This window comes from Pteropus vampyrus, unplaced genomic scaffold (genome assembly GCF_000151845.1).
Source record: "Pteropus vampyrus isolate Shadow unplaced genomic scaffold, Pvam_2.0 Scaffold97, whole genome shotgun sequence".
NCBI classification, from domain to species: Eukaryota; Metazoa; Chordata; class Mammalia; order Chiroptera; family Pteropodidae; genus Pteropus; species Pteropus vampyrus.
In genome coordinates, this window is record NW_011888878.1 from 5,524,754 (window position 1) to 5,547,431 (window position 22,678).

General features: G+C 36.3%; 1 protein-coding gene across 1 annotated transcript in view; it reads left to right on the forward strand.

Annotated features, from left to right (window-relative positions):
* Positions 1 to 22,678, forward strand: part of SLC9A9 (solute carrier family 9 member A9) — a 514,150-nt gene that overhangs the window by 151,489 nt on the left and 339,983 nt on the right. Inside the window, exon 6 of the mRNA XM_011364440.2 lies at positions 15,844 to 15,949. Coding sequence (XP_011362742.1) covers positions 15,844 to 15,949 — 106 coding nt within the window. The remainder of the gene's footprint in view (positions 1 to 15,843; positions 15,950 to 22,678) is intronic.

The window sequence follows — 22,678 nt, forward strand, 5'->3', positions numbered from 1 at the left end:
ACGATATGCAAGGAAAAGGAATTATGGGGAAATGAGAGATGTCAAAAAGGAAAAGGAAAAAAAGACTATTAAAACAAAGCAAATAAATGAACAAAGAGTATATACAATGTGATGACATTTATGCATTTATATGGAAGCACATCTATGTACGTAAAAAAGAAAAGTTCAAAATTTCATAGAAATAAGAAAATGAAGCAGTCATTTTTTAATATCATGTTAGTAAACATTATGAAGTCTAATGAGAGGATCTTAAAGGAAAATCTTCAAACTCAGTATGATACTGTTCATGCCATGAAGTTAAAAAAAATATCAGTGACTTCATATATTACATGTAAGTCACACATCTTGACTTGCTCAGGGAGCTAAAATGTCCTAAGAATCCGAAGTGCTTGATGATGCCCTGAGCATTGGGTGTTGGCTTTCAGAAGGAGACTACTGGCTCATGTGAATTGAATTTAGAAAATTTATTCTGGCATTATTTTGTCTGGAGCCTAAATTAAATGCATGGATAATAATTCATTTATTAAAATTAGAAGCCAAGAGGAATGTAAATACAAAGTCAAAGTCATTGCTTTGCTAATGCTGAGTCCAAACAGCCTCTTCTTGGTAAGTGTCGTAGCACCATGCTATTTTTTTATTGAGAGTTGGGAAATCTGAGGTCCAGCTTAGTTCTTGCTAAGTTACTGTGTAAGTCAGGTGGCCACTTAACCTTTGTAATTTTAATTTTCTGATATATTTTTAGAGGAATTAGATGATTTCTGAAGTCACTTCCTGCTCTATGTTAGTGGTTCTCCAAATTAAGCATACATAAAACTCACCTGGAGAGTTTGTTAAAATGCCGATTACTTAGTTACACCTAGAGATTCTGATTTAGTAGATCTGGGGTGGGGTTCAAAACTGCATTTCTAACAGGTATTCAGTTGAAGCTAATGGTGCTAGTCCAGAGACCTGATGAATATAAAAATTGATGAGTGAAATATTTGCATTTCTGAGTAAACGTAATGAATTATAGAAAGTGAAATAGGCTCAGTACTGATGTCTTTAGGCTGAGATAAATATCAGTTCAGGTACTTGTAGGATGTGTATGGAATTTCAGGGGTGGCACATCTTACATTTTAGCATAATCATAATAAAGATAAATTTCCCCCATCATATGTTTCCCACTTAAGAGAATGTGAACTGCAAAAGTCCTAGTTACCAGGATACAGCAGAAGTGTAGAAAGTGTTGCTATAAAATCTCCAAGACTTCCACCTGGGAGATAGTGTCCTCATCCCTGAGATGCTACCAGCCCTGCTGTCTCTTGGTGGTCTGTCTCTTGGTGGTTTCCATATTCCAGCTTTCCCAGCATGTGCTACCTAGAATTACAGCTAGGTGTCGCTCTAATTCTGGGGCAAATTGGACTCAAAGGGAAGTGTGAGCTAGGGCACTGGGGACTATGTCACCAGCTCCTAGATTTGTGGATTAAAAGCACCTAAGAGAGCTGCTAGGGAATTCTCTGAATAAAAGGATCACAGTTAAGAATGGATCATAAACTTTCAATCTCAAGAGGAATTGCCACTAAAAATAAAATAGGCATGTGATGGGGTAGGAGAGTTACCTAAAAATGAGGTCAGGATAGAACTTTCCGGTTACCAAATTATCCTAGGTATTGAAAGTGTCTGTTCATTAAGGCAAGATTGGTGTCATGGATAAACGGAACACCACATATTAGTGCTTTAACTTCTCTGAACCTCACTGTCTATGTCCTTAAAATAGATGCTGTAAAAATAAAACAAAACAGAAAGTACCTTCGGCTTTTCACAGAATTGCTGTAAGATAAAATGAAATGCTATATAGAAAATTATTTGTAAATTGGTAAGTATTAATAAATAAAATATTACTAAAAATGAGTTCTCCCAAGGAAATTTATTGGCTTTTTAGATAACACTATTATAACATTCTTATTCACAATTTGAACATAAAATTGTCAGATATTCATTTTTTCCTAAGTAGCCATGATGAAGTAATTTTCTCATGATTTTTCTTTACTTATCCACCCACTTCCATGGCAAGTCATAAATGTAAAGAGCTTAAAAGGAAAAATTAATTAAATGATATTTATCCTCATGTTGATCCTCTACTGTTTATAATATCTGCTATATATTTAAATATTTAAAATCCAGAATTGTTTTCCTATGCTTTCTGATGTTGCTCTCATAGTCATATCAGACATCACAAAATGTAGTATAAAAGCTTGTATAATAGCTTCTGTATTATATAAATCATAGTTCCCCTGATAGAATAATTGAGCATGGGTGTTCTAGCCTTTTATTTTCTGTTCACCCATTCTACTCCATCCCATTCTATCTCAATCACAAGTTTCAAAGCTAAATTCGGGTTTGTGTTTGGGTTAGTATTTCACTGCTTTTTCAAACCAGTTCCATTATTTTTCTAATTAAAGGCTCTCTCTCTTCATATGCTGACTGCCAGTTCATACCCTGAGTCACTGACTATAGCTTATCTCACGTAATGTGTGTCTACACTCATCATTGCCCATAGCCATATTCTGAGTACATGGACACAAAATATGGCTTCTCATCCTGTAGGGAGCCCAAGTGTTACTTGTAATAAATTCTCCAATTTGGCAAGATGATTATTATTGTCTCCTTGGCATAATCAGATAGAAGCACTGGACAAATGTGTAGCACTGAGTTTACTTTTTTTATACTTTTAACACTTTAAATAAGAATCTTCCAAAATGAAAGGCATTTTTATACACCATACTCGCAAGTTATTGTTTTCATTTAACATTTAAGTTGTAAAGGGAAAAAGCCATCTTCATCTTTTAAAGTTTGCTGCAGTGTAACTATTTTAGAAGCACATGAACTATCTTACCTTTGATCATGTTGATAATCGGAAGACCCTTTCTATTTGAGGTTACTATGGTTACAGCTGCACGGGTGATGTGCAAGCTACACTGCTGTTTTGATAAAAATAGATATTAACCACCAATCATAGTGATTCTCATTTCACAGTAGTTTTTGCAGAAAAGCATATTAAAGGACTGGGGGGAGGAAAAGAAAAAGCCTTTCCAAAGAAGCATGAGGGAACATCTGCATAAATAATGGTGATTGGTCATGTGTATGAAAATATTTTTAATTAAATTCTTTTTAATTAAACAGGGCATTTTCTTGAATCCTTCTCTGTTATTTGCATTGAGCTTAGCTTTGAGGAAGATAGCTGATTAACAGACCCAAGAACCTATAATTAAAAGCAAAACTGTTATTTTTGGAGAAAAGCCTCTCCAGTAAGGGTGACTTAATTGGGCTGTCTCTCATATTTTTTTTTCATTTGTCATTAAACCCTCTGTTTAGAATTTAGTTGTTTTTTGTTTTGTTTTGTTGTGTTTTGTTTTGTTTTAACATGAAAGAAATGATTACTAATGTTGTAATCAGGAGAACTTTTATTTTTTAGTTTGGTTTTCCTTCAGTCCCTTTGATCACACTCTATCTCCAGTGTTGTTTTTCAATATTTAATTATGGTCTTCATTATTTTCATTTGTTTGGATTGTTTCTTCCTTTTAAAGTCATCTATATTGTTCTTTTTCATGTCTTGCCCCCTCTGCCTCTGTATTTTATAGTTTTGTACTAAACTAAGTTTGTGGTTTTTCATCACTAGTGTTATCCACATTCTATATAGGAATTCAAGAGATAACTGAATAACTTTTTATTCACAGACAAGAAATAAGAAGTACATAATTTACAAAGCAGTTTCTTCAGTATCAGTCTTGGCTTATAGAACAAAGACGACATTCATTTACTATCTGCTAAGCAGCATATGAAGAGATTGAGATGATTTTATGCCCATATTCTGAAAAAAGAAACACTCACACAGTATAAAGTTCATGTCCTTGAATCATTTGCCCAGTTATCTGTAGAGAAATGTGAATGATTCTACTTTTAGTAGAGCAGTGTTGTACTAATATTGCTATGGGAGAAGGGAAGCAGTGAGGGAACATTCAGGGACTTTTCATATGCTTTCACTGAATTCCGATTTGGGGGCCAGCATGGCGGTAGGGGGAGGGGGGATGAGGGAAGGAATTACAACTCTGAAGAAGTCAGAGAATATTAGACCAGCATACTTCCCATTGAAAGCAGAAGGCTTCTAGACACTGTAGACAGACCAGCCATTTTCACTATGCAATCTGTGTTTCAAATCTACACACAGTGTTGTTTAATAGTACTTGACTATGTTTTTTTCTATGTGTCTATCCAATTCCATGTTAAGCATCCTGGAATAGCATCTCAATTTAAAGCCTGTATATAAATCCAGGTTTATAAAACACCGTCATATAAACCCAGATTCTATTCTTGAGTGAATTTACTCAGAAATAAAAATAACAGATTGAATTTATATTATGCATCTCTTTCAAATAACTCAAATAGCTTCTGCATACAGCATTTCAGTTATTTTCGTATAATTTTCTTGGGTAGAGAGAATCCATTTCTTACGTGAAATAATTGAGGAGCAGAGAAATTTTTGGATTTTCTCAAAATTTTATAGTAAGTCAATGAAAGAGTACTCCAAAACTCAGGATTTCTATTTCTGTATATAACTAGACTGTGTTTTTTGGCAAGACACTAACATCTATGTGATCAAAATATATTATTGACTTTAGCTAGCTTGAAGCCAGGTTTAAAATCAGTGACATTCTTATTTCTATCCATCAAAACATAGTGCACTTGAGTCCGTATTTAGAAGCAACTCAAAGCTACAAATTGGCAGCAAATTAAAAACTCCATATGAATTTTCGTACCTGGAAAGTGTGTTATCTTGTGATAACAACCATTACCTAAGTATGCATACAGCTGTCATCTAATATGATTATCACTACAGCCAGTCAATTATCTCCATTCTAAAAACTGAGGTTTTAAATTTAAGTGGTTTATTTCAGTTTACAAGGCTCATAAGTGGCAGAGAGGGGAGACAAAGCATTATCAGTATTCCATATTAGACAATGATGTGCCTATCAGGCTTAGCACTAAAACCAATGAAATAAAACCAATAGTCAAGTTCTCATTTTAGTATTTATTTCATTGAGCAAACATTTATTCAGCACCTGCTATGTACTAGGTGCTATAGGAGTAAGAGAGGGAGGGGAGTAATAAACCAGACACAGATCCTGCCCTTAAGATTCTCCAGTCTAAAGGGGGATGTTGATAAAATGGTGGTAAGTTTAAAAAGTAAACCGGAGGTAGTCCAGACAGCTTTATAAGCACAGAGGAAAGACCTCTTGGACCCATGTACCACTCTGGTAGAAGGAGGTTTCTGGGAATCCTCCTCACCCCAAGACAATATTTTCCCTTATTGAAGAATGTACAATGTGAGTTGGAAGAACCATGAACCATATTTCTCTCCTATAAAGAGATGGCCCTAGAGTAGGGGTTTTCATTCCCATCCAGGTCCATAGGCAGCATGACCTGTTTAACATCACCAAGATCTGCCTGGGCTCAGACATTCTTCGGGGGTTTCCTGGCTCGATAATCTTGGGGGTCAGTCATGCAGAGAAGTCAAACTCATGATCATTTGTCCTTGATACTATTTGCGCTTACTGATTTGCAACCTCTAATCCCAGTCGTGCATGTGAGTGCCGATTGAAAAATTAGGAAAATATTGACACTCCACATCTGGAGCCTATAACTGGAGTTTGGGTTTGAGAGCCACAGAATTTTAGCTTTAGAAGGACCTTAAAGACAATCTCGCTCAACCTCATTTTTAGATGGGGACCCTGAGACTCAGAAAGAGAAAATAAGTGCACAGTGTATAAGAATTTAGTGTTCTTTCCAAATGCAAAATTTTAAGGGGTAATTTGTGAGAGGGGGAGGGAGGCAGAGAAGAGTTTCATCACTTTTCTGCTTGATAATATCTGTTTTTCCCTCTGGAAGTCACTTTTGAGTATCAAAGGGAAAACACACAGGTAGAAGCTGTCAATCATTTTATAACAAACACTGATGGTTTTGATGACATGCATAATAACAGTAATAGCAGTTGCCATTAGTTGAGCTACTATTCACCAGAGACTTTACATAAATTATCCCACTTAATCATTCTCTAAAAACCTATGAGAGAAGGAATATTTTTATCTTCATTTTACCGATGAAGCTTACTGAAAGCTTTGTGAGGTTAAATAACTGGCTCAAGATCACCAAGTTTGTTTGTATCACATCTGGGATAAAAACACAGATTAGTCTGACATCATAGTCAAGTTCTCCACCATTATTTCTACTTTGGGACAGAGTTATGAATAGCGAAATCTCGGCACAAAGGCTTCACTTCAAAAATTGGAAGCTCAACTATGGAAAGTCAGCAATACAGAATAGAATTGAAGAAGATAATAGATAACAACCAATTATTATAAATGCTTCAGGATATTGAAAGTGAATACAACGAGACTCCAGGTGTCCTGAGGATGAGATTTCAAGAAAACACTGAAAATCTGTTTGAAGCAATGCAACTGCTCCAGAGACAGCTGGGAAACAGCTGTGGCTGACAGATCTCTCTGGCTTGCTGTTTTGGGGGAACAGAATGGCCCTATTTAAATGAAAGCAGTTCATTCTCAGCAATGCTCAAAGATAGACATGCAGGACAGATGTTTTGAAAGTCAGTATCCAGCCCATACATTCCATTTATGTCTTAAAGAAGATATTGAGCTTTGTGGCAAATTGCATTTGGAAATTTCTTAGAGAGTATTTTCTTGGACAAGAGGCTGCCTAGCTCCCTATAGAGCTCAGCTTGGATGACTGGGGTCAAAACCACAGGGCAGTGGGACAACTTTCAGTGTCATGCAAGTGCAGAATCAGCACTTGCACCACTCAGAAAGTGAGTGCCTCCTTAAGGGTAAGATGCCTAGGGAGCAAGGGCAGCATTCATTAGTAGTCCAGACTAGGATTGGGTCTCCTTGCTCTACGAAACCTCCTCACGGGGGCCCCTTAGCTTAAGATTCCTTGAAAAGTGGTTTCCCTCCTTCCAGAACACAGCCAAGAAATAACAATGACTGACCTTTTACCTGGGTACTACAGATTAAAAAAAAACATTGTGTTGTTCAATTTATTATTTTGAGCTGAAATGGAGACAGCTTTTTATAGTTAGTGGTATCAGGTCTATGAGTGGGCAAAGAAGTGACTAATAACAATGGAATAATATAAGAGAAGCCGGAGCTGGTCTGATCCTCAAGGAGTTAGTTACATGGCATGTGACCCTCAAGTTTCATTCACTCATTCATTCACTCATTCAATGAACAGATTTAAATGCCTCCTGCTTGCCAGAAACTATCAAAAGCATCGATGAATAATATATAGGTGAACAGACAGTAACAGTGATGCTCAACTTTTTATCTGAAGGACCAATTCAAAGGAAAGTTACAATACTTGCAGGCCGCTTTAGAAGGGTTGGTTTTTTTTAAAATGTTGCTTTGATATAAGAAAGTGCACTTATCTGCAACTGAACCTCTGCATTCTTATTTTTCCAGTCCAGAAAGAGTTACTATAGAGAGTTAAAATTTTGGGTATGACAAAGCTAGTTCATGCTGCAGTATCTCACTTCTGGAACTGGTTTCTTTTGCTTTCCTTGACTGACCTTATAAATTACTGAACTGCAAAGTGTAGCTCGCCTCTCAATATTATATCCTCTAGAGCCAGAGATTTTTCCTTTGCAAATAAGATAATCACAACATTTTTTAACATAAATAAAAAGCTTCTGAGTTGGTGATGATGACATTCATTGAGACCTGTAATTCAAGAACAAGAGCAGCAGATTGACTGGGGCTGGTTAAACAGTGGAGGATGTGTAAAATATCCATGCCCAGTGTCAGGCAGACATTTGGTGCTTAGTAAGTGTTTTAGGAGAACGCAGGTGGAATTATCTAGGAACTGGCTGAATATGGGAGGCTGTAGCTGATAGAGAAGAAGGGATGGGCTGGTGATTGAGATTAATGGGTGTGGATGAGATTGCTCAGGGATAGTTGGTAGAGTGAGAAGAGAATTGAGGTGGTATTCCTGGGCAGCATCTGTATTAAAAGGACGGGTTTACAAAGGAGAGAGAGAAAGAGAAGCTAAAAGTGTTGCAGGAAACTAGGAGAGACTATTCTTCCCAACACAAAGGAAGAGAGCACTCAGAGAGACAGGAAGGGTCTATGGAAAGGGCCATGTCACACAGAGGGCTCAGCAGTCGAAGCCCAGGGAGGAAGTCCTGAAAATGGGTGGGGAGGGGAGGGGTCTTCACATATGGCACCTTGGGCCATGGAAAGAGATTCCAAGTCCATGCTTTATCTCAGTAAGTTTTGCCAGTTCTTAAAATGGCATTTTATCCTTTCTAATTCTAAAGCTAATACATGTTTATTGTAGAAAATTTATAAAATACAAACAAGTTTATAAAAATTAATGGCTACTGCTTGCTTTTAACACAGAGTCACTTTGTGGCTTTTGGCTTGCTCTCCTCAAACTTGGCTTGCTCAGTTATGCTAACCTTCCATCCTGGTTTGTACTTCATCATTCCTATCTCAGCACCAATTCTTCCTAAGCGACTGGGCTCAACAGTGTAATGCAGACAGGATAAACAATGGAAAACAAAGTGATTTGACAAGCTATAAAAAATATATATATTCAGAGTAAATAAATGATCTGCTGTGTGCAACAATTGCACTTAGGTGACACAGATGGATAATTAATCAGCACAGAGGGCCGCATAGGCACATGTATACTCAAACCCACAGCCTTTTCATTAGTCCAGGTTTTTCCTTGCGAAGCATGATCTAAAACATGAATTTGTCTAAGTGGCTTCTTTTTTGTCAGGTGTGGTAGGAGTAGGGAGGACTATGCTTTTATGATGGCTCATTCTGGCCATATCGCTACTCAGTAACTCAAGTATTAAAAAGTCAAATGCCTGGGAGATTAGCTCACCCATCATTTTGTAGTTCCTCTTGTGAGAGGGAAGCAGAATGTATTTCTTTGTTAGGGCTGCTATAAAAAATCACCACAAACATTTCAGTTTAAAAAAACACAAAATTCTAATCTCACAGTTCTGTAGGTCAGTAGTCCAGGTTAGCTCAACTGGGTTCTCTACTCTGAGTCTCACAATGCCAAAATCAAGATGTTGACTACCTGGGCTTTTATTGAGAAGCTCTAGAAAGAATCCACTTCCAGGCATATTCAGGTTGTTGGCAGAAATCAAGTCCTTATAGTGTAGGACTGAGGTCTCTGTTTCCTTGCTGGCTGAAAGCTGGGGACACCTTTGGCTCCAGTGGTCTCTCTCTGGCCCTTGAAAGAGAGCTCCTACAGCTTGATTAGCAATAATGCATGAAATCTTTCTCACACTTGGAAACTTCCTGACTTCCCTTTTTTTTTCAGTCTCTCTTCTGCCTTCTCCTCAGCTGCATCTCCTCTGACTCCAAACAAATTCATCTGCTTTTTGGGGCTCATGCGATTACGTTGGAGCCATCCAAATAATCCAACATAATCTGTTTGTTTTAAGGTAAACTTAATTACATCTGCAACATCCCTTTTGCATGTAATATAACAGCTGCTAGGCATCTTTAAGAGGGGTAAGGGGCATTTTTTAGCCTACCATGCAGAGCGATGACAAGAATGAGTGAATTCACACAATTCCTCTCTCCCTGTCTGTTTTTCCTCTTTCTGTCACACAGGTCCAGTATTTATTTCTCTCAATATTACTCTGATTCACCCTTAGCAGCTTTGCCAGTCTGCTTAGAAATCAGGGGTATTCACCCTTCGCTTTGAAAATTTTCTGTAATGTCCCTCTGATTCTTAATCCACAGGTTGGGAAATGCCAGTGTAATACATCTGCGAAAACATCTGAAAAATTTGTTTGTGAAGCCCACTTATTTTATGTGCACCACGATCATGACAAATACAATTGGCTCTTTCCTTACAGTTATTACACTTAATGGGTCATAGTGATATTTTTTTACCTCCAAATATTGATTTCTTGGTGATCCATCCAAACTTTGGCTGCTTTTGGCTCCACTGAGCTTTTCTCTGACTTTGTTTTATGATTCGTAAGTGAACCCTTGTCTACCACATTCGTTTTTAAAATGGCAAAATGTGTAAGTAATAACCCTGATTGGAGATGCTTGTACACAGGATGAGTCATCTTCACTCAGATATTGGGCATACTTCAGATTCCCCATCAAACTGCTCCATGGCTCGTTAAATCCCATTGGTGAGAAAATTGGGTTTTTGTTAAATGTTTATGTTCTGAGCTCATGTTAAATTTAGAATATTCCTGTTGCAGGTAACTTAGGGAAAAATTTTAAAGCACTAGCTAATGTGCCAACAGCTATTATCTCATAAGTTCCCAAATAAGAGATCTGGAAAAATCCCCCCAACTCCAGATTTATTCTCAGGTTTCTCATTTTCCAATCTTTATATATTAATGTGTCAAACCTCATGATCTTCTGATGACCTTTTTATACTCTCAGTGACTACTAAGGACTGTACTTGTGGTTTTTAAGCAAAAGAGGAAGTAGATTATTTTGGAACATCTTTCAGCCATGTTTGAAGTCGGGGAAAGGGTATGTGATTGTCAATGTTTTTACTATGCATCTATATATTGAAGGGAAAAAATCTGTCTACAGATCTCTGTCTTACATTCTAAGAAAGGACTTAAACAGATACAAATGCTAATGACAGAAATATGATTCCAGAAATATGCTGGTAGAGTTAATATGGCAAAAGATATTAAGATTGAGGGAGCCTTTCTTACAGGACTCCAAAAGGAGAATTAAGCTCTACAGAAAATTATTTGAGGGTCCATTTTTTTATATCTTCCAATGACTATGCTTAGCTAGTATCCTTCTTGATGGCATAGGATATAAGTTAATTCGTTACATACAACAAATGCCTTAGGACAATGGTTCTCAAGCTTTTTGATGTCACAACCCCCTTGCAACTTTTCAAAGTTAGGAAAGACACAGAAGGAGTTTTTGTTTATGTGGGTTATATGATCAGTATTTACCATATTAGATCTTTAAAATTTTAAACAGATTTTATTGTTTTATTTGAAATAACAATCATAAATCATTTATATATTAAATAACATATTTTACAAAAAGAAAATAAATTATTTCCAAAACATAAAAGAAATTTACCAAGAAGAGCGACATTGTTTTACATTTTTACAAACCTCTTTAATGTGTGAGGTAATGGAAGACAGCCAGAGTCTCATATCTCCTTCTTCATTCAAGTGCACTATCACACATCATATAGCCCTGGAAAATTCTAGTGCACAAAGATAAAAGCATCAACATAAAAAATGCAAGTAACATTTTAAAATCATTCTGAAATGGTTTTAACCATGTGGATCTTCCAGGATAAGGCTCAGAAACCCCAGAGTTCCCTGGACCATATTTTAGAACTGTTGCCTTGGGGTATTAGGGGTTGTTTCTCCCAGGGATCCCTGGTGAGGAGGGCTGCAATAGTGTGCTTGCATATAGTATTTTCTCCACTACTAACTTTGTACCAAAATGGTAAATCATATTAATGGCCAAAATAAAATTGCAATGCTTTAGGTTTAAATCATTCATGATGTTTTATATAACTTCTATTTTAGAATGAACTCAACAAAGTGACATCTAATGATTAGCCTTCTAGATCTGGCATTGTTCCTCTAATCTATTTCAGAAGGGTAGGCTTTCCAGTTGTATTTCTAGGGGATAATTTCTAGAGTATAATTGGAGAGGCTGACTAGCAAAACCAATCTATGCACTGATTTTGATGCTAAGTCTTCACTGAGAAGGTTTAGGCTGAAGATAATTCCAGTATTCCAGCCTGTAGCAGGATACCACAACTCTTTTAGAAGCCTCACCGTGAAATCTCACCATGTACAATATTTCAGAAAAGTGAGAAAAGTTACAGGACAATTTCCTCCTCCACTCTCCCTCTGTGAAAAATAAAACACATTTTCCCAATAATCACTTTTGGAAATGGAAAAATGCTACCTTGTTTATGAGATACCAGGGTTTTCTACCTGTCAGGACTGACATGATTCAGCTGCACAAGCCTGAGACATTTTTGATTCTCCGCATGTAGGGCACAAGTGTCATACATACACACTGATTTTCACAGAACACCACAGAGAGCACTCTCCAGGGAGAGCTAGCATTTTGACAAGACTTAGAACAACAGGGTTGGGGTCTATTGTGTGGTATTGTCCATAGACCCAGCCAGATCTCGTGCCAGGTTGCTGAGAGTTGTTCCATTAAAATACTATTTGAAATTTAAATTCCTTGTGAAACACCAGGAATATATGGGTCAGAGAGCTGCTAATGGAGATTCTGGGGAAGAGACTGTCACTAAATCACTCTGAAGACAGAAGCGACTGCAAGAACATTGGGAAAATGGGCAGTTGAAAAACTAGCAGTAGAAAAAAATGAGATAAAACATCTTTTAAAAGTCAACACATTGAGATACTGATGGGGGAGATAGTCATTATCTGTAATCTCCAAGTATGGTTATTACATTTGGGCTTTATACCCTATAGCTATTGTTTTTCCTCTCTCCTTCCCTTATCACCAGCTTCTCAGAAGTGCAGTCTATATTGCTACCTCATCATTCATTTACCCCATGACCCTTGCTGTTTGACTGATAAAACTATATTCTAGATATCTCCAATGATTCAATAGCATTTCTCAATTATCCACTGCTCTCACCTGGAGATAATTTGTGTGTGTGTGTCTTTGTGTGTGTGTATTTGTGTTCATTTATTTGAGCATAGGTTATATGGGCTTATATCCCTTATTGTCAATTTGTAAGACAAAGTAGATTTTCCTCTAGCTAATAAATCAGGTAGGAAGAAAGTATATAGAGTAGGAATCCCAAGCCCCAAGTGGAGCATTGGAACTAGCCACTATGAGATGAGTGGAATTAAAGTATGACAAAGGCGAAAGTGACCAAATCTCCTGATAAAATCAGAGGTTTAAGAAATCAGATTGCATCTTCTCCCCTTGCTATCCACATGGTGTCTGGCATGTTCTTCTTGTATTGTCATAAGAAGGCTCATCTAAGGAGGCACTGCATTTAACCCGGCCTCAGGCCTGGATTGCCCTTACAAACCCAGAAAGGTTTGGGCAGAGCTGGTGTAAGCATTTCCACAGCTCTTCCAAGAGATTCTCTCTTGGGAAGGTGCCACAAGGAATCTTGGACATTGTGTGTAAGATTGAGCCCTGCCAGCAAGCTAATTAAATGAGATTTTTAAAAGATTCAAGCTCAGCAGCAAGAGTAGGTGGCTAATTTCCTGACTCATCTATTCAACTCATTGTGGTCCCAGAAAATACTCCCTCTCGTAGGACACACTGCCTGGCTTCATTTTGAAGCTATTCCATTTCTTCATGGGGTAAATAGGAATGTGCAAAGTAATAGCTTTCTCTTTTGTGTAGGATAACGTTTATGAAGTAGAGTTCAGTTCTTTGTGCTGAAAGAATTGTGGGAATGTCAGAACAGTTGTGAGCAAAACTGTATATCCAATTAAAAGCTTTTTGCTCTAAAGACCCAAAGCTGTCTCTGAAAAGAAGCAGAGTACATCCCAGCATAGAGTAGACTTTATAATCAGAGATGGGAAAAGAAACCTAGGGTTTCATATCTCTATTTGTGAGCCTAGGAAACCTCTCTGAGAGTGCAGATCAACTGCAAGTCATCTTCAGAGCTTGGAAATACAAATAAGCAACTACAAAGACTAAAGTCAACAACAGAGTGGCCATGGTAGAATTTTCTAGTTTACGAATAAGTTTACTTTTATCCCACAAGATCCTAGCAAAAGGAAAATGTTGTTAATTACCACCCCCTCCCAATTGAAGCCTCTTTGTTTTAACTCTATCCAAAAAGGAGAAAGATTAGCAGAGGAGACTGCTACCCCTACCACTACCACCTGCAAAGGATAGAAGTTGTGACAAATGTGAATACACTAGTAGAGAGTACATCTTTGCCATTTTGCCTATCATGATTAAGGACCTATTCAGCTAGAATAATGAAATTGATTCTACGTGATAAAATGGGATCTGGTTGATTGTCATGCCAATTCATGACATTTTATTTCTATTGTCTCTGCTGTCTCAAATCTAGTTGTTGCATTTAATAATCCTTCTAGGATAATTTTTAGTAAATAAAAATAAATTTACAGAAAGTCATGATGGATATGATTCCCAGCCAACTTGTTCTTAGGGTCAGGTTTGGCAAATATACCCCCTGTGTGTTTCATGCTTCTTTTTCTCTACTCACCCCTTAGCTGTAAGTGTCCCCCAAGGATCTCTTATAAACTCTTTTCTCTTTCTATATACTTTGCCCAGGCAACTTTAGCCATACTCGTAGCTTTATGTTCCTTCCAAATTCTTTCTTCTGCCATAACTCTCCATAGTTCCAGTCTTTCATTTCCAACTTTCTTATTGACAGTTGCACTTGAAATTTCACCTATCTATTTAAGTCAGTATTTCCAAAACCCAACTTACTAAACATCTCTATCTACAAACTAATTTCTCTTATGCAGCCCCATCTACCAGTTGCCCAGAATTGAAACCCAGAATTACTCTTTGCTGTCTCTCAAGCACCAAGATGCACCAATTCTCCTTCCTAAATGTCTGAGGGTATTATCTCTTCTGCTTTATCCTTCCTGACATTATCTCTTATTCATTCACCCATTAAAGGCTGACTATATTCTAGCATTGTGCTAAGGATTAGTGACACACAGAGAAGGTGAGAACCAATGAATAGGTAATGTCCAAAGCACTGTGGTCATTGACCTATCAGAAGTCAAGGTGGTGGATGTGCAGAAGTTGGAGGGCCTTAATGGAGGGCTCCTCCTGTCTTGGTTCAACTCATCTCTTGCAGAGACATTTGCAAAAGCCACCAACTACACATCCACTCTGCTCTTTGCCCTGCTGCCTGAGCTTTTTTCCCCAAAGTTTAAATTAGGTAGTGTCATTCTTCTGACTAAAATCCTTCCCTGTCTCCCCATTGCAGCAAGACATGCACCAAACTTCTAGACCCTATTTACAAAACTTTCAAACCTAGCTTTTTTTGTTTTCTCTCCACAGCACTCTTGTATACAACATAGTCATTAACTTCACAGTCCATGAAATAGGACAGGAAAGAATAGAAATCAAAATGTCTACTCTGCTGTAAAAATTTACCATCAGTATCATTTTCAACCAACCCCTTTCCCCCTTTGGCAATCAATGCAGTGAATGGAATTAATCATTTATTTTCCTAATGATTGCTATTCACACTTGGCATAACTATTTCAACTATCAAGACACTAAATAGTTTTGATGAACACAGATAATTAGTGTGTGATTAATTATTGTCCTGTTGTACTCCCAGATGCTCCATACAAGTATGTGGGATATAGTAGCCATGCAGCAGGCCACCAGAAACAAGTCTTTAGGTTTTGCTCTTAGGAACATTGAGTCCATCTTTATAGATGACCATGATCTCAGAGGAAATCAAAGTGCAAAGGTAGTTAAAAAACTGCACGAATTTTGGAAGGAAATTATGTAAAGTTTAGTGTGGCTTGAGGGAGATAAGAAAGTATAGGCACAGGGTGTAGATTATGGGAGACTTGTACCAAGGAACTCAAACTTTCTTTGAGTAAGTAGTGAGAAGCCCAGAGAAATCCATAAGCAGGGGAGTCACTAATCAGATTTTTAAAAAATAAAGATCCAGAATAGAGGATGGGTATAGAGGATAGATCTGAGATGAGAATTTAATGAATGGTTTTTAAAGGTGACCACAACCAAAGACAGGTTCATGGCTGTGTCTATGCTAACTCTGTGTATTTGCATGTGTGTTTTTTCCTAGTGACAGTGCTGGCCATCTTTCATGAATTGCATGTTGACCCCAACTTGTACACACTCTTGTTCGGAGAAAGTGTATTGAATGATGCAGTGGCCATAGTCCTTACATAGTAAGTACCAGAATTTCGTCAATGTTTCTTTGACCATGTGAAATATGCTTCCACTTGGTGATGATTCCTAGTGGCTTTAATAGTATCTTTTGTCTTATTTCCTAGAGATATAGGCAATTGCTAGCTTTTAAGGATTTGTTACCACAGAAAATCCCCAATAGTAGGTACAATTCATTAGGCACCTAATTTCTAACAGTATTAATGGGTTTCATGTTTCCAGCATATTATAAGATAATACCTAGAGGGTAATGTTTTTCTTCTAGGTGTATATATTTAGCTGATTCACTTATGGTTCCTAAAATGCACACAAATGAGCTTTCTTCATTTCAAATCAATATTATTTAAATTTTTTCTTATACAAATCATTTCCTAGCTAATAGACTAATAGAAACTGTTATATTTATAGTAAGATTGGCAAACTGGAGATAGAACTTGAGAGTTAGAATGTTCCTTTTATTTCTCAATGCAAATGTATTATGTTACAGGAACACACACATCTTTTAAATCACCACGTGACAAGTGAAACTGATAGAGTTTCAACTAAGAGCTAATGTAATTTTCCCTTGGTCCTGGAAGAATTTTCTTTTTGAGATGAGAACTAATGGTCTTTCCTCACCTCTTTAGACACTTACCATTTATATTTAATAAGTGGCACTTTGGTGGCTCTCGCTATGTCAGAGGTCTCTTTAGTTTTAGATTAAGAACAACATTTTGGGCAATTGTCAAAACCCTAAAGGAAAGTATTTATCTGATAATTAACTGTGACAACAAGATTGCCTCAGGGTATTAATTACTTCAAATGTATTTGAAAATGTATTGTGAAGTAACGAAGAGTTTTTAGAAGTCAGCCCTCACAGAGGGGAGTAGGAAACAGTGGAGAAGCTCTCCTTTTCCAGCCAGGTGAAATTTCTCAAAGCTGCAGCTCCAGAATTGCCACTGAATTCAACAACTTTCAGGCAAGAGTCTCTGAATAAATTTATACTTCACCTGGCCACCAAGAAGTCCTTTCCTGCACTAAAGGAAAATATCAGTGAATGCAAATTAAAAGCAAAAGCCATGGCAGATTCACAATGCTAAAGGATGCTTTTAAAGAAACACCGAGAACAACTAATTAGGATATCAGGAATCCCTGTCCAAGAAATACAAATGTTAAAGGAACATTTGGAGTTAAAATGTCTAAAAACCTGCCAAGTTCCTCATTTTCACTCCCTGAGCTGCCAAGTTGTAAAGGGCCAAGCAAGGAGCAAAACCGCTAAAACACAAATGAGTAGGGAAAGAATCACAGAATCACACAGCCACACCAGAGGGAAAGTTTGGCATTTCTACTTGAAGCACTTCCATTCATGGTAGTTCTCCATTAAAAATGTAGACTCCAAGGATGACCGTTGATGATGTTGATTGAGCAAGAGCCTAGGGCCCTAGAAAACAGTCTATTTAGTATCACTTCAGGTCCATATGCAGTTATTACTGGAAGTGCCTTCTCTACTCCTCTATGCATGCATGATCTCTTCCTTCCTAGGCAGGAGACCCTTACTATAGTAGCCAAAATCTTATGCTCTCCAGCTTTGGCAATTCAGGTATTGCATAGAGTGACCCTAATGAGGCCCACCTTTAAAATAAAGATCATCTTAAATTAGGAATACTTGACACACACACACACACACAAAATCTTTCTTCTGCCTGGTGCATTTGAACCCCAACAGAGCCTCCCATGATCTCTACTGAGTGGACAAACCCATACTGTCCTGGATCTGGATTGTGTCCACCAGTTTGTCTGGTGCTGCCCACTTCCTCCACCCTGCTCATGTCTTGTACTCCACTTTTCTTGCTTTCTCACTTGCTTCTTATATTCAGTTTACAGCACATGTGATCTCTTTTTATATATCTATTTACACACACATTTTCTTTCCTTTAATGCTCCATTCTTTCCTTTCATCTCTCTCTTTTATCTGTTTTCTACTTTCCTTAGAAAAAACCCTACTTCAAAATCATTTAAATATTTTTTATGAATTTCAGACTAGCAGTTAAAATATTTGACTTTCCACTTTTCTCTTCTTTCACATTAAATCACATATAGCGCCCTGACACCACTGTCTGGCTGGTACCTTCATGCCTTTACACACACAATGTTTATTCTTCCCAACTTCTGTTTCTACCTCATCAAGTCTATCACCACTTACTTCTGTCTCCTTTTTTAAGACTCATTAGCCAACGTGCTGAGGCCCTATTTCACCATGCACTGTAACTTCATCAATTCCTTTCCAGCACAAAAATGCAGTCTTGAGTTTACAGGTGTATTTGCCTTTCTAGATAGTAACTTTTTGAAGACAAAGTCTATGTACTTGAAATGCATCTTAAAAGATGAATGAAAATCTCTTTTGTGTTTTCCATTTTTCAGTTCCACGTTTGTGGAAGTTTTTTGTTTATAGTTTAGTTTACTTAGTTTTGATTAGTTTAGGAATAGTGATAGAGCTCTTTTTGTTCCATGGAAAAGAAATGTTATACATTTTGATATGAATTCAAATACAATAAAAAAAACAAATCATTGGCCACTATGGCCCTTGGCCATGCCCCAGATCCCCTTTGGAATAGCCACTCACTTTCATTTACCAACCCATCTTCCACGAGCAAACCTCCTTGTTTAAAATACTTTAAAATACAGTTCAGTTTGAGTATTTTTAAATTTTAAATGTTAGTATGCTCTGATTTTCAGACAATTATTTATAATTGAATTTGATGGCCACAACTCTTGTATATAGCGGCAGGTGATGGGTGGTACCTATATGTCTTAAAATGATCCAGGATTGTTCGTCTTAAAATAAGAGTACCTTTACTTAACATAAGAGTTTTGAAATTAGCTTGTCTCTGATTCACACTGTCATTTAAAGTATATAAAGAACATCACATGCAAAAATATGCATATTAGTTCATGAATGAATGAATTCTACATGATAGATTTGCATTTCTAAAAACTGTTTAATAGGCTAGGAAGAAAAACAGAAGATATACTGAAGAGGTCTTAAAGGATCTGTGGTTTGAACCCTGAACAAAGACATTACTTTCACAGGCAGCATGATAGAGTAAGAAGAGCCTTATTTTTAAGTTAAAAGAGCTAGCATCAGGATTGCATGAATTAACTGTGCAATTATTACAGTGAACAGGAAACCAACCCAAACTGGGTAAACGAAAAGGAAATCTGTGTTGGCTGATGTAACTGACAAGCAGGAATAGAAATGGCTCAGGAAAGGGTCTGGTGAAATGAGCAAGACTCTCTTTCCTCATTCAGCTTCTTCAGAATTGGTTCCCTCACCTGGTAACCAGATGGCTACCATCACATCATTCAGAAGAATAGAGCAAGAATCTCTGTCTCACTATTCCTAGCCCAAATCTCAGTATACTTTATAGATTCTGATGCCATCCCAGACCCAGTTAGAACTGATCACTGTGGCCAGGGAAATGTGCTGCTCAGGTCTAAGTCATGCACTTCATGAGTTTAAAGGTGTAATCAGTTTCACTTGGAAGCATATGAATTAAGACTATGGGACAGTGGAGTTATCTAGAGTAATAACACCACAAAAAAGGAAAAGTGGATGGATGCTGGACAGAAACAAAATCAAACAAAACTTAGAAGATGACTACAGTGACTTCATTTAGCCATAAACTTTTTGTGCTTGTTTCCTTATCTGTAAAATGAAAGAATAGTTGTTCTATGTACATTACAAAATTATTCGGAGAAGTAAATAAGACAATATAGTTGGAAAGGCCCATAATCTATATAATCTAAGTAATCTATGCTTTATAAATATAATTTATATAATCTTTTAGATTGATAACTTTTATTCTACTTACATAGATCTCTCTGATTTCATTAAAATGACTAAAGGTAGACCTGCTTCGACTAAAACATTCCTTCATAAACATGTCATTTTATGATCCAAGGAATATAGAGAATAATCATTTTTACATGTGATTTCCCCATTAGGAAAGGACCACTTAGTTAAGGGATACTGTCTAAAGTTGATAAATCAAGAAATAAAGGTTGAAGTATATTACTGAAAGTTTTGAAAGTACTAACAACGAAACTGATATTTCTCATAGAATTTAAGAGAAGGAGGAGAGAAGAAAATAAAAGGATAAGTTAATTAAAATACCACATCTCGCATAGTAAGAAATCAGTATCTACTGTGTGGAGCTGGCAAATAGAGAAATGGAAGTGTATATGTATTATTTAGAGTCATCATAGGGCAACCATTGGGAGAAATAAAAACATAAATGGTTAAAAGGAGATACTTTTCTATATAGGACCATAATTTATGGAAAGGGAAAAAAAGATAATTTAACTTTTTGTTTTATATCCTTCTTTACTGTCTGAATATTTGTATAAGTTTGAATTATATTTACTTAAAATATTCTTCTTCAGGTGATCGAGATATTAAAAGCAGAAACTATAAAAGAAAAGCTAATTTATTTATTAGCGATAGAGTCAAGCAGCCCTAGCAGGCAGAACTACCACAAATAAAACTAAACGATGAAGGATAAACCAAGAAAAAGCAGTTTCAATACACATGTTGACAAGTTAATTGTCTTTATAATATACATAATGAATTATTAATCTCCTCAATACACCAATGTGCTAGTTATGTTACCTTAGCTAAAGCACTTAATCTCTCTGTGCCTCAGATGCCTCATTTATAAAATAAGAACAGTAAATAGCACTTACCTCATTAGATGGGATTAAACATAAAACACCTAGAACAGGACCTGACTCATAATACTCAATAAATGTTAGATATTAGCTGCTGATACTATTCCTATTATCAAAGATCAATAAGAAAAAACTAACCATGATAGAAAATGGACAAAGGCTCTAAGTAGGGAAAGAACAAGGAAGAAACAAACGCTCAGTAACTCTGCTAAATAAAATCAGCTTCACTAGTAATGAAATAAAACAAACCAACAATGGAGCATCATTTTTGCTTAACAAATTCTCAATCTTCAGAACTCAAGACAGAATATACTTGGCATAAGTCAGTTTGTGGAAATATAAATTCTCCTACATTGCTGGTGAAAGAGAAAAGTGATGAAACTTTTACAAAGGCAATTTGGCAATATTTATTGAGTCATTAGAATTTGTGAATCTATTGATCCATCTATTTAATTTCTAGAAATTTATCCAAAAAAGTAATTAAGGGCATCTGCAATAATTTTTCCATTGAGGTGAGTGCATTAATTTGAGCAAGAAGTTGTACATAAGTTACTAGTTGCTTGAGTAAATTATAATGTATTAATATCATGTAATTCTATATAGTCATTTGAAAAATATAGAAAATGTATTGATGTGAAAAGATATTAACAATATATTTTTAAAGAAACAAGAAATATTTTAAATGGTATATGCAATAAGATCTATTTTGGTTTAAAAAATTTCTGCCAAATTTGTGTGCATGTAATTATAACATATTATAAATGTAATTTGCATATAGAGTAGTTGAGTAGAATCAGAGGTGATTTTTATTTTCTTCTTTTGGCTTGTATATATTTATTAGAAATTGATTAAACTACATATGATCAACTCTGGTCCAAAGACTCTCCCATCAACATACTTGATAATTGGTAATCTTCATTTAAATACAGACTCCACATAAGTTTAAGTCTGAAATTTATTTTTTAATCCTTGAAAGAGGATGAGTGTTTTCAGCTATTTATTTGCAGCTAAAACAACTACTTGTGAAATAATTCCACAGTGTGCAAAATACCTCCAGATTTTCTTAGAGATAAAATAAGATCCTCATTAAACAGCCGGCTTTTGGATGACAATAAATGCATAACTAGGTGCCTTAATTATTTAGTAAACGAATGCTTATAAAAAAATTTCAATGTCAATAGTTAAAACGGAAGAAATGCAGCACGAATTTTTTCTTTTTAAATAAAGGTGTTGTGTTGCTTAGAGGTTCTTACTAGAAAATATCATTTAAAGTGTGATACTGGTGAATGGTTTGCACATACAGTGAATGACATTTTGAAAGACTACATTTCTTATAGCTTGTGAATCTTAAGGGAAATTTAACATGGAAGTTAATGGAATGGCTGTGAGACTCAAAGAATCATGCCACTAAGAGGAAGTGAGATATCATCCAGCCACTCAACAAAAATGTACTGAGAACCCATGTGCGCCTGACGTTACGCTGCACACTGGTGATACAGATGGATGAGTACAGTCACCTATCGCCACTCTCAGCAACTCTTCCTTGAAACAGGCAAACAATAGCTATAATTTGATTTAATATGTGCAGCAAAAGCTTGCTCTAAAAATCATCTCAAAATATAGCTGGGTTATTAACATATATCACTCAGGAAATCCTATTATTTCTCTTAGTTCCATCATTTCTAAGTAGATTGCAAGCTCCTTGAAGGAAAGTTATACTTTTCTCCATTCCCCATGACATGCAGCTAATTATTCAGAAGGCTCTCAAATAATTACTGAATTTGAGTTAATGCACCTTTTCAAATACAGGTGGGAATATTTTATTAAAATGTATTCCAGAGGATGAATGTTTGATATTCTTCATATTGCTTCTTCCCAATATTTAAAAGCCTTATTAGTTATCCTTATTAGCTCTACTTTTCCTGTTTGACCCATAGTTGTAAACATCAAGGTGATAAGGTGTCTCCTTTTGATGAGAATAAATGTACTGTTACCACAATCAGAGAGTATATTCCTCACAAATC